Raw genomic sequence first — 15,661 nt, forward strand, 5'->3', positions numbered from 1 at the left:
ATCTGGAGATATACAAGCACAACGGCACTTTAAATACTAGAACCTTCTTTAAAAAGGTGGACACAAATGGATATATCTCCAAAAGGAGTTGCCACCATCCGGCATGGATACAGGCAATACCCAAGGGACAATTCACCCGGATAAGAAGGAACTGTACAGATCTGAAAGATTACAATATACAGACAGACAAACTAATAGAAAGATTTAAAGAAAAAGGCTATAAAGAGAAAGAATTGAAACAAACCCAGAAGAAAATATCCGAAGTAAAGAGAGAAGATCTTTTGAAGAAGAAAAAGAAGAAAAAAGGAAAATCGAACTTCGAACTGGCTTTCATTACGGGGTTTAATACACAATATAAAGAAGTTGAGAAGTGTATAAAGAGAAATTGGCACATATTATTAAGGGATGACACGTTGAAAACATTACTCCCCAAACACCCTAAATTTATCTACAAAAGGGCTCCGGGATTACGTAATATGCTAGCAAAAAATGTTCCGGATCCACCAAAAAGACAACAAATGTTCTTTGCAAAAAATGGTTTCTATAGATGCAGAAGATGTAAAGCCTGCAGGATAAGCAAATTTAAGAAGAGAATAGAACATAAGTTTTTCTCTTCAGACAACCGAGAGTTTGAGATAAAACAATTTATTACCTGCGACACCAAATTCGTTACATATATGTGCATTTGCCCCTGTGGACTTAAATACATTGGACGCACTACTCGCACTTTAGCAACAAGGATAGGAGAACATGTCGATAATATTAAAAAAGGTTTCAAAAAGCACAGCCTATCCAATCATTTCAGACTATACCACAACCAGGATCCTTCCCTCCTTTGGTTTTGTGGGATTGATAAAATATTCAATCATTGGAGAGGCGCAGACATGCGGAAGAAAATATCACAGAATGAAACCGTCTGGATACATCGGTTAAAAACATTAAAACCCTTGGGGCTAAATGCGGACATAGATCTAAATTGTTTTCTTAATAATTTTTAATAATAGAATTTTTTAGATATTCAGAAATAAATCCATCTCCTTTTATATATATATCCCTTGACATTTTAGCTATTTTAAATAAATTTTAATTTTTAATTAGTAATACTATCCAATACTTTGTACAACATGTTTATATTTATTTATATATTTTAAAACAATTTTAAAAATATTTTTAGAGCCGTCCTATTATAAATATTGGAAAAGATTCCTATATTAGAACCTAATTAATCTTGATTCCTAAAAATTTCCACTAGATGGCGCTATAAATATAAGAAACTAGTCCATACTATGGTTTTAAATAAAGCTAAAAACAAAAAGTTAATTTTAATAATTTTTTAATAAATTTTGATAACTAATAAAGTTTTATACTGTATGTTAATGGATTGTGAGAAATTTAATAGTTTTTTTATGAATTGTTATGAAAATTGTATGATATATGTGAGTGAGGGGAACGTATACGACGGATATGCAGCATAAATCCGAGTACATTGAAATAAAATTTAAAAAATCCCCATATAGACTGCCAGTATTAAAATAAAGGAATAATTGGCAAAAAGTGTTAGTTGAAAATGAACTGTAAACAAGATGTCGATAATATACTGAGTTATAGCCAATCAAAAGAAGGTCCGTGACACTTAAGGAAAGAGATCCCGGGGAACAGTAGCCGCCTGATGACGCACAGATGCGAAATGCATTGTGGTTACTGACAAACCCGGAAGCAAAACATACAGGCATTCGTAGCAGAGGCAGGGACGCTCGCCGACCGCCGCACACAGCACAGTGAGAGGAAAAACTAAGAGGAAGCTGCAGATCCTCGGATACGATTCCCCACTACTGAAAATTTTTTGTGTACTGCCGAATTGCCCAGTGCCAGGAGGGCACAACTAAGAGTAAGGGACCAACTGTATACCTTTTTATTTTCAAATAAAGCATACAATATTTCACTATTGGAGGCTTTCTTTTTATCTTTATGCGGACTTATGGTCCATACATGCCTAATGTAGGAGCAGATATCCATCCCAAAAGATATCGAGGAGAGGTCTGATCCACCCAATTAAAGGGATCACAGGCGTTGGGAGTCATTGTGACTCATTGGAAGCTGGAGCAGATATCCATCCCAAAAGATATCGAGGAGAGGTCTGATCCACCCAATTAAAGGGATCACAGGCGTTGGGAGTCATTGTGACTCATTGGAAGCTGGTAAGAGGCCACGTGTGTCACACCCCACCACCTGAAGCACTTTAAGGAGCATACTTTTTGCACGAATTACAGAGACACTTGTTATACAATTAATATTTTTTCACTGGAGAGCATGAATTTAGTTGCTTATATTTGATGAGTTTTTTATGCACGCACTATTAAGCACTTTTATTTGCTTGTTGCACGGAATATTATATATTTATATAAGTGATTCACTTGTTGCATGTACAATATATTTATTCATCTATTTATTTATATATAATTATTTATACATATATTTATTTATCAATAAGCAACAGAAATATTTTTTAAATTTGAGTTGTGCACTTTAAAATATATCTATTACCTTTAATTATAATAATTCACTAACAAGCACTTTTAATACATATTTAATACACTTGTTACCCTGAACTAGTTTTATTCCAGTAAATATAAAAGATCACCAGCGCCTTTTTCATCTACGTCCCATATTTCATATTGTTTTTACAATTAAAAGGGCAGCAGGTTCAGACATATCTTTAAAAAGGGCCAGGCGCCTTCCTATAATTTGCTATTGATTTATTGGGTACTTATTAAGCACCTATTGAATGGCAGCCGGCTCAAAATCAACTGGAACAATGGATGTTTTTAATCTATTAAAAGAGAGAACCTACAACTCCAGTGAGATCTTTCAACAAAGATCAATTAATGAAGTAAATATGTCACAACATTTTAAACAACTTCAATATAACCTAGAAAGGCAAATCAGGACCTGGTGGGACATTACCACCTTTGATAGGTATATTGAAGAGGATATCACTCCCAGACGATTAAGATGGGATGTGAATCCTAATGATGGAATAGAGGACAAAACCTCTATGGAGGAATGGTTTAAATTCTTTAATAGCAAAGAAAAACAACTAATGGAACTCTTAATAAAGAGAAGGAAAACCAAATTAACCATTATAGAATCAAAGATACAGAGTATTAAAGAAAAATTAGCTCCACTTAATGACACACAAGAGTATAAAGATAAAATTATAATGATGCAAAAACATATAGCACAATATGATATTGAAATAAAAAGGAAAAAAATTAAAAAATATCAGCGGGATATTGAGGACTATAAAAAAGGCTCAGTTTATAAATGGCAAGAGATGATTGGCGCCAATTCTAGGGAATCATCTCCAGAAAGAGAACAGACTAACACTGAAGTAAGATATAATCTTATGAAAGATTTTAGGGTAACACCCCATAGCAACTTACGGAGAGAGGAGATGACCCCCACTATTTGTGAGGATGATGAGGGAGACACTACAGTGAATACTATTCTGGTTCCCACCAGTAATAGATTTTCACCCCTAGGAGATAGAGAAGAATTTTCCACTCCCAGATATGTGGACTACCCAAAAGCAAGGGAAAACCATAATTATGAACGGAGAAATCCGAACTCTACACCTTACGCTCCGCAGCATACTTTCCAACCACCTCAATTCAAACCTGTGAGAGGTAGAGGTAGGGGGAGAGGAAGAGGACGCGGAAGAGGGAGAGGATACAGAAAAAATAATAACTACCAATATGATAACTATAACAATTATCAACAATCCAGAGGAGGAGAAAGACCACCATCTTATAGAAATGACCAAGAATACTACAACTACCCTCCAGAGGGATCAAGACAGGAATCTTCAGGAACATATAGAGAAAGAGAACGACTTCCCTCATATCAAGATTACAGGAATAATCAATATAATTATCCACACCCCTCCGATGGCCAAAAACCAGGACCCTCGGGACAGTATATATACCCACATCCTCAAGATGGACAAAAGCCAGGGCCCTCAGGACAACATAAGCAACAGGGGGAAGAGAGATCCTGGAAAGACAACTACTGGGCCAACATGCGGGAAAACGCAAGAAAAGAGGATGTAGAGGAGGGAGAAAGAAAACGAAAAAGGGACGGCTAGAACAAGGGATTTTTAACTTAGCAGGGGTGGAACTGACAACATCTGAAATGAACATACTACAAGAAGGTTTGAAATTTGCCCCTGCCAAATCTTTAGACCATTTTGAAACATTTATAGATCTAGAAAAATTTACACGCAAATTGAACATTAAAAAATTTTTTGCAGAACAACATAAAAAAGGGATAGGAGAAGAAGAAGAACTAGAATACCAACATACCCAACTCCGGAACAAATCAATATTCAACCCCAAATCTAGTACTTACCAATATATCCAAGTTTTTAGGAATATTGTCCAAAAAGAAGTACAAATGCTGAAAAGAAAACCTACTAGAAATACGAAAGAAATCTGGGAAGCTATTAGAAGTTTGGAAAAAAGGAAAAATATTATTATCAGATCAGCTGATAAAGGAGGGGGCTTGGTGATCCTCACCAAAGAGGACTATATCAAAGAATTAGACCGTATTGTAAATGACCAAGAAACATATGTGAAACTATCTGGAAACCCAACTAACAAGTTGAAAGCAAAAATGGTACAGTGGATCAACAAAGGACTAAAAAAAGGCCTCCTCAATAAAAAGGAAGGAAAATATCTGAATATAAAAGCCCCACGCATGCCGGTGATCTACCAAATTCCGAAGATCCATAAGAATCTACAACAGCCACCGGGAAGGCCAATAATTAGTGGCATTGAATCTTTATACGCCAGGATTGGTGAATATTTGGACACATTTTTTCAGCCGATAGCAGCGATTGGAAGATCCTTTTTAAAGGACACCAAGGAAACAATAGTGTCACTAGAAAGTATAAATATCACCGAAAAAACGATACTGGCATCAATTGATGTAGAATCACTTTATACGAATATTAAACAGAAGGATGCATTAAACGCTACAAAATGGGCTTTAGAAAATTACACAAATTTGAAAGACACACAAAGAGAATTCTTATTGGAAGGCCTAAATATGGCAATGTCAAACCATCATTTTTGGTATAAGAATGAGTATTACAACCAAATAAAAGGTGTAGCGATGGGAGCACGTTATGCTCCTAGCGTAGCGAATATATTCTTAGCCAAATGGGAAGAAGAAGAAATCTACTCAAAATTCCCACAACAACTGAGATACTATCGTCGGTATCTGGACGATATCTTGGTTGTGTGGGAAGGATCCCAAGAGTCTCTTGAACAATTTTTTAAAAAAATGAATAAAAATAAATACCAGATAAAATTCACAGGAAACACAGATAAGAATACAATACAATTTTTAGATCTGGAGATATACAAGCACAACGGCACTTTAAATACTAGAACCTTCTTTAAAAAGGTGGACACAAATGGATATATCTCCAAAAGGAGTTGCCACCATCCGGCATGGATACAGGCAATACCCAAGGGACAATTCACCCGGATAAGAAGGAACTGTACAGATCTGAAAGATTACAATATACAGACAGACAAACTAATAGAAAGATTTAAAGAAAAAGGCTATAAAGAGAAAGAATTGAAACAAACCCAGAAGAAAATATCCGAAGTAAAGAGAGAAGATCTTTTGAAGAAGAAAAAGAAGAAAAAAGGAAAATCGAACTTCGAACTGGCTTTCATTACGGGGTTTAATACACAATATAAAGAAGTTGAGAAGTGTATAAAGAGAAATTGGCACATATTATTAAGGGATGACACGTTGAAAACATTACTCCCCAAACACCCTAAATTTATCTACAAAAGGGCTCCGGGATTACGTAATATGCTAGCAAAAAATGTTCCGGATCCACCAAAAAGACAACAAATGTTCTTTGCAAAAAATGGTTTCTATAGATGCAGAAGATGTAAAGCCTGCAGGATAAGCAAATTTAAGAAGAGAATAGAACATAAGTTTTTCTCTTCAGACAACCGAGAGTTTGAGATAAAACAATTTATTACCTGCGACACCAAATTCGTTACATATATGTGCATTTGCCCCTGTGGACTTAAATACATTGGACGCACTACTCGCACTTTAGCAACAAGGATAGGAGAACATGTCGATAATATTAAAAAAGGTTTCAAAAAGCACAGCCTATCCAATCATTTCAGACTATACCACAACCAGGATCCTTCCCTCCTTTGGTTTTGTGGGATTGATAAAATATTCAATCATTGGAGAGGCGCAGACATGCGGAAGAAAATATCACAGAATGAAACCGTCTGGATACATCGGTTAAAAACATTAAAACCCTTGGGGCTAAATGCGGACATAGATCTAAATTGTTTTCTTAATAATTTTTAATAATAGAATTTTTTAGATATTCAGAAATAAATCCATCTCCTTTTATATATATATCCCTTGACATTTTAGCTATTTTAAATAAATTTTAATTTTTAATTAGTAATACTATCCAATACTTTGTACAACATGTTTATATTTATTTATATATTTTAAAACAATTTTAAAAATATTTTTAGAGCCGTCCTATTATAAATATTGGAAAAGATTCCTATATTAGAACCTAATTAATCTTGATTCCTAAAAATTTCCACTAGATGGCGCTATAAATATAAGAAACTAGTCCATACTATGGTTTTAAATAAAGCTAAAAACAAAAAGTTAATTTTAATAATTTTTTAATAAATTTTGATAACTAATAAAGTTTTATACTGTATGTTAATGGATTGTGAGAAATTTAATAGTTTTTTTATGAATTGTTATGAAAATTGTATGATATATGTGAGTGAGGGGAACGTATACGACGGATATGCAGCATAAATCCGAGTACATTGAAATAAAATTTAAAAAATCCCCATATAGACTGCCAGTATTAAAATAAAGGAATAATTGGCAAAAAGTGTTAGTTGAAAATGAACTGTAAACAAGATGTCGATAATATACTGAGTTATAGCCAATCAAAAGAAGGTCCGTGACACTTAAGGAAAGAGATCCCGGGGAACAGTAGCCGCCTGATGACGCACAGATGCGAAATGCATTGTGGTTACTGACAAACCCGGAAGCAAAACATACAGGCATTCGTAGCAGAGGCAGGGACGCTCGCCGACCGCCGCACACAGCACAGTGAGAGGAAAAACTAAGAGGAAGCTGCAGATCCTCGGATACGATTCCCCACTACTGAAAATTTTTTGTGTACTGCCGAATTGCCCAGTGCCAGGAGGGCACAACTAAGAGTAAGGGACCAACTGTATACCTTTTTATTTTCAAATAAAGCATACAATATTTCACTATTGGAGGCTTTCTTTTTATCTTTATGCGGACTTATGGTCCATACATGCCTAATGTAGGAGCAGATATCCATCCCAAAAGATATCGAGGAGAGGTCTGATCCACCCAATTAAAGGGATCACAGGCGTTGGGAGTCATTGTGACTCATTGGAAGCTGGAGCAGATATCCATCCCAAAAGATATCGAGGAGAGGTCTGATCCACCCAATTAAAGGGATCACAGGCGTTGGGAGTCATTGTGACTCATTGGAAGCTGGTAAGAGGCCACGTGTGTCACACCCCACCACCTGAAGCACTTTAAGGAGCATACTTTTTGCACGAATTACAGAGACACTTGTTATACAATTAATATTTTTTCACTGGAGAGCATGAATTTAGTTGCTTATATTTGATGAGTTTTTTATGCACGCACTATTAAGCACTTTTATTTGCTTGTTGCACGGAATATTATATATTTATATAAGTGATTCACTTGTTGCATGTACAATATATTTATTCATCTATTTATTTATATATAATTATTTATACATATATTTATTTATCAATAAGCAACAGAAATATTTTTTAAATTTGAGTTGTGCACTTTAAAATATATCTATTACCTTTAATTATAATAATTCACTAACAAGCACTTTTAATACATATTTAATACACTTGTTACCCTGAACTAGTTTTATTCCAGTAAATATAAAAGATCACCAGCGCCTTTTTCATCTACGTCCCATATATGCAAAAATAACAATATTTTTCACATTTTTTATATGAAATTCCCAAAAACAAAATATAAAAATCAAAATTTTTTAACATTTTTGGCCAATTTGTTTTATGCTACATATGTTTGGTAAAAAAAATCGCAAAAAGCGTATTTAGATTGGTATGCGCAAAAGTTATCGCGTTTACTAACTAAGATAAAGATTTTTGTCATTTTTGTTGTTTTTTTTTTTTAAACGCGTAATGGCGGTGATCTGCGATTTTTGTTTGCGGGACTGCGACATTGCGGCGGACAGATCGGACCCTTGACTGACATTTTTTACACTTTTGGGGTTACCAGTGACATTACTACAGTAATCAGTGCTATACATATGCACTGTTACTGTAAAATGACACTGGTAGAGCAGGGGTTAACTTTTTTTTGAGAGGGAGGGGTTATGTGTGTCCCTAGGGGCGTGATTCTAACTGTGATTGGCTGTGGCTTGAGCTGTAGCAAAAGTGATCAACGGTCCTACATAGTAGAACCATATGATCACTATTCCTACACAGGGGAGAATGACAGGCGGCTTATTTACATCAGCCGCCTGCCTTTCTCCCGCTGTCACGGATAATCGTGAGTGCCTGGCGGACATCGGGTCCGCGGGGCACACGCGCGGGGGGGTCCGTGACCGCGCAGGAGCGCGCCCGCTCCCCAGAGCCTCACAGGCTAGTGACGTACCGGTACGTCACTTTGCCTGTGAGGGGCTGACCACCGCAGTATATGTACTTGCGGCGGTCGGCAAGTGGTTAACCTGCAGTTCCCTGGAGAGTCCACCCAGTTCCCTACATTACCATTAACCCTGGCCTGCCCTGTATGGTGCAACTGCAATGACATTTAGACATTAACCCTGGCTGGCCCTGTAGTACAATCAGAAGAAGGCTGCTGCACTGAATCCCTACAGTAACATTAACCCTGTATTTTGCCTGGATTGATGGCTCTCTCAATATCGCAATATATATATCGTTGGGAAAAAAAATATTGCAATGTACTTTTTTTTCCAATATCGTGCAGCCCTAGTTTACATACATTTTAGCTACCTGTCCTACTGCCCAATGTCACTGGGACAGGAAGTGAGAGGACATTTTTTCTTCTTTTTTTTTTATAGAGACACAGGGTTAAAAAACAGTGGGTCTAACCATTGCCTACAATATCCAAAGCCTTGCCTAGAATTTCATGAAATCTGTCAAATAATGCCGGTACTTATAGGTAGTAGATACAAAGACACACATTAGACCAGCGGGTGGTTCTGGTTCTTGTAGATCTATGACCGCTGGACAGACACCGGCCTGTTTGACAGGGAATGCTGAGATCGTATTCCTTCCACAACTGAGGAGTTTGCAAGGAAAGTGGTGCAATAAGCAGCAGAGGTTAATCATCGTTATTCTGGAACAGATATCAGTGTTGATTGTTTTCCCCCATCTAGCGGTGACCAGAGATGTATAGTAACTAAGTAGAACTACTGTACTTAAGTACCGAAAGGCGGTATCTGTACTTTCCTGGAGTAGAATTTTTTTCTCCTACTTCCACTTTTACTTCACTACATTTTTTCGATGATTTCAATACTTCTACTCTGATATTTATTTATTTTTTTTGTGCTGCATAGTTACTCGTTACTATTATAAAAATTACCACTGCCAGAACAGTAGATGGCAGGTTTCATGAAGCTCAAAACATGTTTATTATCAGCGCATACAAAAATAAAAGCTACTGTATGTATAAATAAAAGCTGCATTTGAAATAATAAAAAACAATATGATGTTCAAACTTTTGACTTCTTTAATAACTACATAACACAGTACTTGTACTTTTACTTTCAGTACTTGAGTAGCAAAATTTTTAAAAAAACTACTTGCAATACTTAAGTACAAAAAATGTTGAATACTTTAGTACTTCTACTCAAGTCACTTTTTGATCGAGCACTTCCACTTCTACTCAAGTCACTTTTTGATCGAGCACTTGTACTTTTACTCAAGTATGGGTTTCGAGTACTTTATACAACTCTGGTAGTGACCATATTATTATTCATGTTATACATGTGTATCTATTGTTTGTATTACAGGGTGGCACCTTCCCAGGACAACTCACCACAATAGGGATGCAGCAGATGTTCAGCCTTGGCGTCAGGCTCCGTAAGGCCTACATGGAAGATCAAAGTTTCCTGTCGCCGGTATTTAAGCCATCAGAGGTCTAGTGAGTGCTTAAAAAAATATAAACATAAACACCGCATTTATATTATGAATATTCAGATTATCTAATAGGTACTGTTACTATATGAAGATGTTCAGAAAACCACCAATACTATGTGGGGGATTTACTAAAGGCAAATAGATTGTGGACTTTGCAAGATCAGTTGCTCCAGAGCTTAGTAAATGAGGTAAACCATCACTTTGCAAGAATACCTAATCAGGTGCAAAGAACTTAAAAAAAAAAAAAACACTGAATTTTTGCTTGCACATGATTGGATGCTTTTTGTCTCACTCATTGGTAGAACATCTATGACTAAGCCCCAATAGGTGGGACGAAACACGTCAGGGGTGTGATTTATGTAGATGTATAGGCTAAGGCCACTATACTAGATGGGTTGACTGGGAGAGCGGCGTCCACTCTATTTACATGCGTGTCACTTTTCAGATGAACAAATTAAGATCCCCGTCTCCTGAGGATCAAAGGAAGAGTCTCCTCTGCAGCTTAGAGTGGCGCTCCAAGCTCTTCACATAGGTCCCAATCCATATACTTGAATATTCCCCACTGCTGTCTGTCAAGAGGCTGGGAAATTTCCACTCAAAACATGCAGTCTAACCAGAAGCTCTTTTAAATATTCATAATTACCACTACTTGTTATAATACTACACTGTGCAGTTATGTGTGTTGTGATAAATCCTATGTAAAATGATGTCTTGATCATTCAGGGCACCGATAGGGGACCCGGGCACACAGGGCCCGAATAGCAGAATCCATGCGGAGGGACAAACACAGAACAATGTACTGTGTTCCACCTTTTACAACAGCTGAAATATAGGAGAAGGTCACTTCCCAGTGTGGAGGCTCGGATAATCCGAGAATCCCCAGACACTGACCCCCCCACCACCCCCCCCCCCCCAGGGATTATCGGATTGTGGATTATCCGAGCCTCCACGCTGGGAAGTGACCTCCTCCTATATTTCAGCTGTTGTAAAAGGTGGAACTGATTTGAACATAACCACTGAAAATTTTCTGTCCAGTTCTAATACCTATGATTATCAAGTGGGTGGCTATCCTGTTACAAGGTGGCCGAGTGAGACTTTCCAAGCTGCTTTAGTAATTAATATTTCCAGTACCAACGCTATGCTGACTTAGTACTACAGTATCTGAGTCCAGTAGATCTGGTAAGCGTAACACCCATCCTTGGTGGTGGATGTACACATATTGGTGTTTATAAGGACTGGCATTATTACCATCTATAACTACTCTGATCACATTGGAACTAATTACAAACTCTTTGAATTCTTCTGAAAAATATGAACTATACAATTCCCTTTTATTTTTATTTTCCTTTTTTTTGGCATTTTTGCACTGTGCACTTTATATCCATTTGCTATATAGTCTTGTGAGATTACTATTCACTTATTTATTGAGTCTTTGTACTGTGCACTATATACCCATATAGTATACGTTTTTTTTTTTTTTTATATATATATATAATATATGTATGTGTGTGTATTATATATTTTATTTATATATATATAATATATATATATTACACAGTGGGTACGGAAAGTATTCAGACCCCCTTAAATTTTTCACTCTTTGTTATATTGCAGCCATTTGCTAAAATCATTTAAGTTCATTCTTCTTCCTCATGAATGTACACATAGCACCCCATACTGACAGAAAAACACAGAATTGTTGACATTGTTGCAGATTTATTAAAAAAGAAAAACTGAAATATCACATGGTCCTAAGTATTCAGACCCTTTGCTCAGTATTTAGTAGAAGCCCCCTTTGGATCTAATACAGCCAGGAGTCTTTTTGGGAAAGATGCAACAAGTCTTTCACACCTGGATTTGGGGATCCTCTGCCATTCCTCCTTGCAGATCCTCTCCAGTTCTGTCAGGTTGGATGGTAAACGTTGGTGGACAGCCATTTTTAGGTCTCTCCAGAGATGCTCAATTGGGTTTAAGTCAGGGCTCTGGCTGGGCCATTCAAGAACAGTCACGGAGTTGTTGTGAAGCCACTCCTTCGTTATTTTAGCTGTGTGCTTAGGGTCATTGTCTTGTTGGAAGGTAAACCTTCGGCCCAGTCTGAGGTCCAGAGCACTCTGGAGAAGGTTTTTGTCCAGGATATCCCTGTACTTGGCCGCATTCTTCTTTCCCTCGATTGCAACCAGTCGTCCTGTCCCTGCAGCTGAAAAACACCCCCACAGCATGATGCTGCCACCACCATGCTTCACTGTTGGGACTGTATTGGACAAGTGATGAGCAGTGCCTGGTTTTCTCCACACATACCGCTTAGAATTAAGGCCAAAAAGTTCTATTTTGGTCTCATCAGACTAGAGAATCTTATTTCTCACCATCTTGGAGTCCTTCAGGTGTTTTTTAGCAAACTCCATGCGGGCTTTCATGTGTCTTACACTGAGGAGAGGCTTCCGTCGGGCCACTCTGCCATAAAGCCCCGACTGGTGGAGGGCTGCAGTGATGGTTGACTTTCTACAACTTTCTCCCATCTCCCGACTGCATCTCTGGAGCTCAGCCACAGTGATCTTTGGGTTCTTCTTTACCTCTCTCACCAAGGCTCTTCTCCCCCGATAGCTCAGTTTGGCCGGACGGCAAGCTCTAGGAAGGGTTCTGGTCGTCCCAAACGTCTTCCATTTGAGGATTATGGAGGCCACTGTGCTCTTAGGAACCTTAAGTGCAGCAGAAATCTTTTTGTAACCTTGGCCAGATCTGTGCCTTGCCACAATTCTGTCTCTGAGCTCTTCAGGCAGTTCCTTTGACCTCATGATTCTCATTTGCTCTGACATGCATTGTGATCTGGAAGGTCTTATATAGACAGGTGTGTGGCTTTCCTAATCAAGTCCAATCAGTATAATCAAACACAGCTGGACTCAAATGAAGGTGTAGAACCATCTCAAGGATGATCAGAAGAAATGGAAAGAGTTAAATATATGAGTGTCACAGCAAAGGGTCTGAATACTTAGGACCATGTGATATTTCAGTTTTTCTTTTTTAATAAATCTGCAACAATGTCAACAATTCTGTGTTTTTCTGTCAGTATGGGGAGCTATGTGTACATTCATGAGGAAGAAGAATGAACTTAAATGATTTTAGCAAATGGCTGCAATATAACAAAGAGTGAAAAATTTAAGGGGGTCTGAATACTTTCCGTACCCACTGTATATAATATATATGTGTGTGTATGTGTATATATGTGTGTTAGTATACATTATATATATATATATATATATATATATATATATATATATATATATATATAATGTATACTATATGGGTATAAAATGCACAGTACAAAGACTCAATAAATAAATAAGTGAATAGTAATCTCACAAGACTATATAGCAAATGGATATAAAGTGCACAGTGCAAAAATGCCCAAAAAAAGGAAAATAAAATGAAATGTATAGTTCATATATCTCAGAAGAATTCAAAGAGGTTGTAAGAAGTTCCGTTGTGATCAGAGTAGTTATAGATGGTAATGATGCCAGTCCATATAAAACCAATATGTGTACATCCACCACCAAGGACAGGTGTTACGCTTACCAGCTATATATACAAAAAAGGGGGAATTTTGGAATGACTATGACTTCAAAACAAAGTGTCTACTACTTTTATACTCCATGGAATGTTTATATGTTGGTTTTTATTAACCTGGACTTGGGTACCACCTGCCAGCTCTTATGTCTATGGAGTTATTTTATTTTGTAACATAATACGTCTTTACCAATTTGTACAACAATAAATGTTAATGTATATCCCTGCCAGCTTTGTCCTGCCTCTCATTCAAAGTCCCAAACCCTCTTTCATTTTTCCACTTTATATATATATATATATATATATATATATATATATATATATATATATATATATATATATATTTCACATCTGATTTCCCCGTGTGCCCGGGCCCCCCTTGACCCCGCCACAGCGCTGCCCGCTTCCCTCGCCCGCCGGCTACTATGGGTACACAGGGTGATAGAGTGGGGAAGGGGCCAGTAAATATGTAATTTACTGGCCCCTTCGTCTTCTGAATTCTACACAGTGAGCGATTGGTACCAAATGCTCCTGTGTCCATTCAAAATTGAAGCAGAGTAAACTGTGCTTACTCTGCTTCAGTTTATGAATGGACAGAAACCTCTGTTTTCTGTTCATTCATCTTCAATGCTGAGGCTACAGAGAAAGGAATTTCTCTCTGTCTGAAAGGTGAGATCAGCAGATGTGGGTGTTAACATGCCGTGCCCGCGATGCTTCGCCGACGCGGCAAATGTGATCTGACTTGTAGCAATTGGTGGGTGGTAAGCCTGCCAAACACTACACATACAGTCAATGGAGAAACTCTACAAACGGCCAATAACCATGTGCAGTGCACACAGCTGCGACGTGTTTGTAGCCAAAAATGGGGTTAAACAGGCGGTAAGGAGCTATTGCATCGCTTCTTCACTGCTGTCAGCAGCCTCTAGAGTCCGATCTGAGTGTGGATCAGAAGCAAGGGAGATTTAGATACACATTTAAATATACCCTTGGGGTTCCTTTCACACGAACGATCCGATTAGATCCACCTGTCAGTTTTTTAGGCGGATCTGATCGGATCCTCCATGCATCCCTCTGGGGCAGCGAATGTCAGCGGAGACCCGCTGCCATCCGCATCCGATCCTGTCTACGAAATCCGGATGGCTGGAAACCCTGTTTTCCATCCGTCCAGGGGATCGGATTAGAGCGGACAGGCGGTCCATTCTCATCCAATTCCCCATAGAGAGCAGCGGGGCTCTGACTTCTCCCTCTCCACACACAGAGCAGAGAGGAAGCTATCACCTGCCTGCTCAGCGGGGATCAGTGTATCGATCCCCCGCTGAACAGCACGGAGTACGCCGACTGAGCGGACCGTGTGAAAGGAATCTTGTACTTCAGTCAGTGATTTTGATTATGCTGAGATAATGTCATCAGTCTGCTGCAGGCAGGAGGAAGCTTTTGCTCAGTCTCCTTCCCCGCAGTGATTAAACTGCAACATTGTAACTTTATTAGCAAGTCACAAGGGAAGAGGCTGCAGCAGGGCTGATCTGTGCCAGTCAATTGTGAACACAGCCAAGAACTGCACAGATACCAGGACTTACATGATTGTGTCATCTCTGAGCTGGCATCTCAGTCCAGAAAATAGATAGTGACCCTGGGTGATGCCTGACCAAAGATGTCTCTTACCTTTTGGAGAGAAACGCAGATGAAGGCATTGTCAGGAGTGTATTGTGATCTCTGTAAGAGGTAATAACCACCTGGACTCTTTACACTTACACATTACTTATCATTCATGTACTAACAGGAAAAAATATTTCTGATGCTAGGTCCACTTT

General features: G+C 38.0%; 1 protein-coding gene across 1 annotated transcript in view; it reads left to right on the top strand.

The window, feature by feature from the left end:
• ACP6 (acid phosphatase 6, lysophosphatidic) overlaps nt 1-15,661 on the top strand; it is a 93,974-nt gene that overhangs the window by 20,468 nt on the left and 57,845 nt on the right. The window contains exon 4 of the mRNA XM_082245784.1: nt 10,163-10,293. Coding sequence (XP_082101910.1) covers nt 10,163-10,293 — 131 coding nt within the window. The remainder of the gene's footprint in view (nt 1-10,162; nt 10,294-15,661) is intronic.

Source organism: Pelophylax lessonae (genome assembly GCF_965119305.1).
Source record: "Pelophylax lessonae genome assembly, chromosome: 2".
In the NCBI taxonomy this organism is placed as follows: domain Eukaryota; kingdom Metazoa; phylum Chordata; class Amphibia; order Anura; family Ranidae; genus Pelophylax; species Pelophylax lessonae.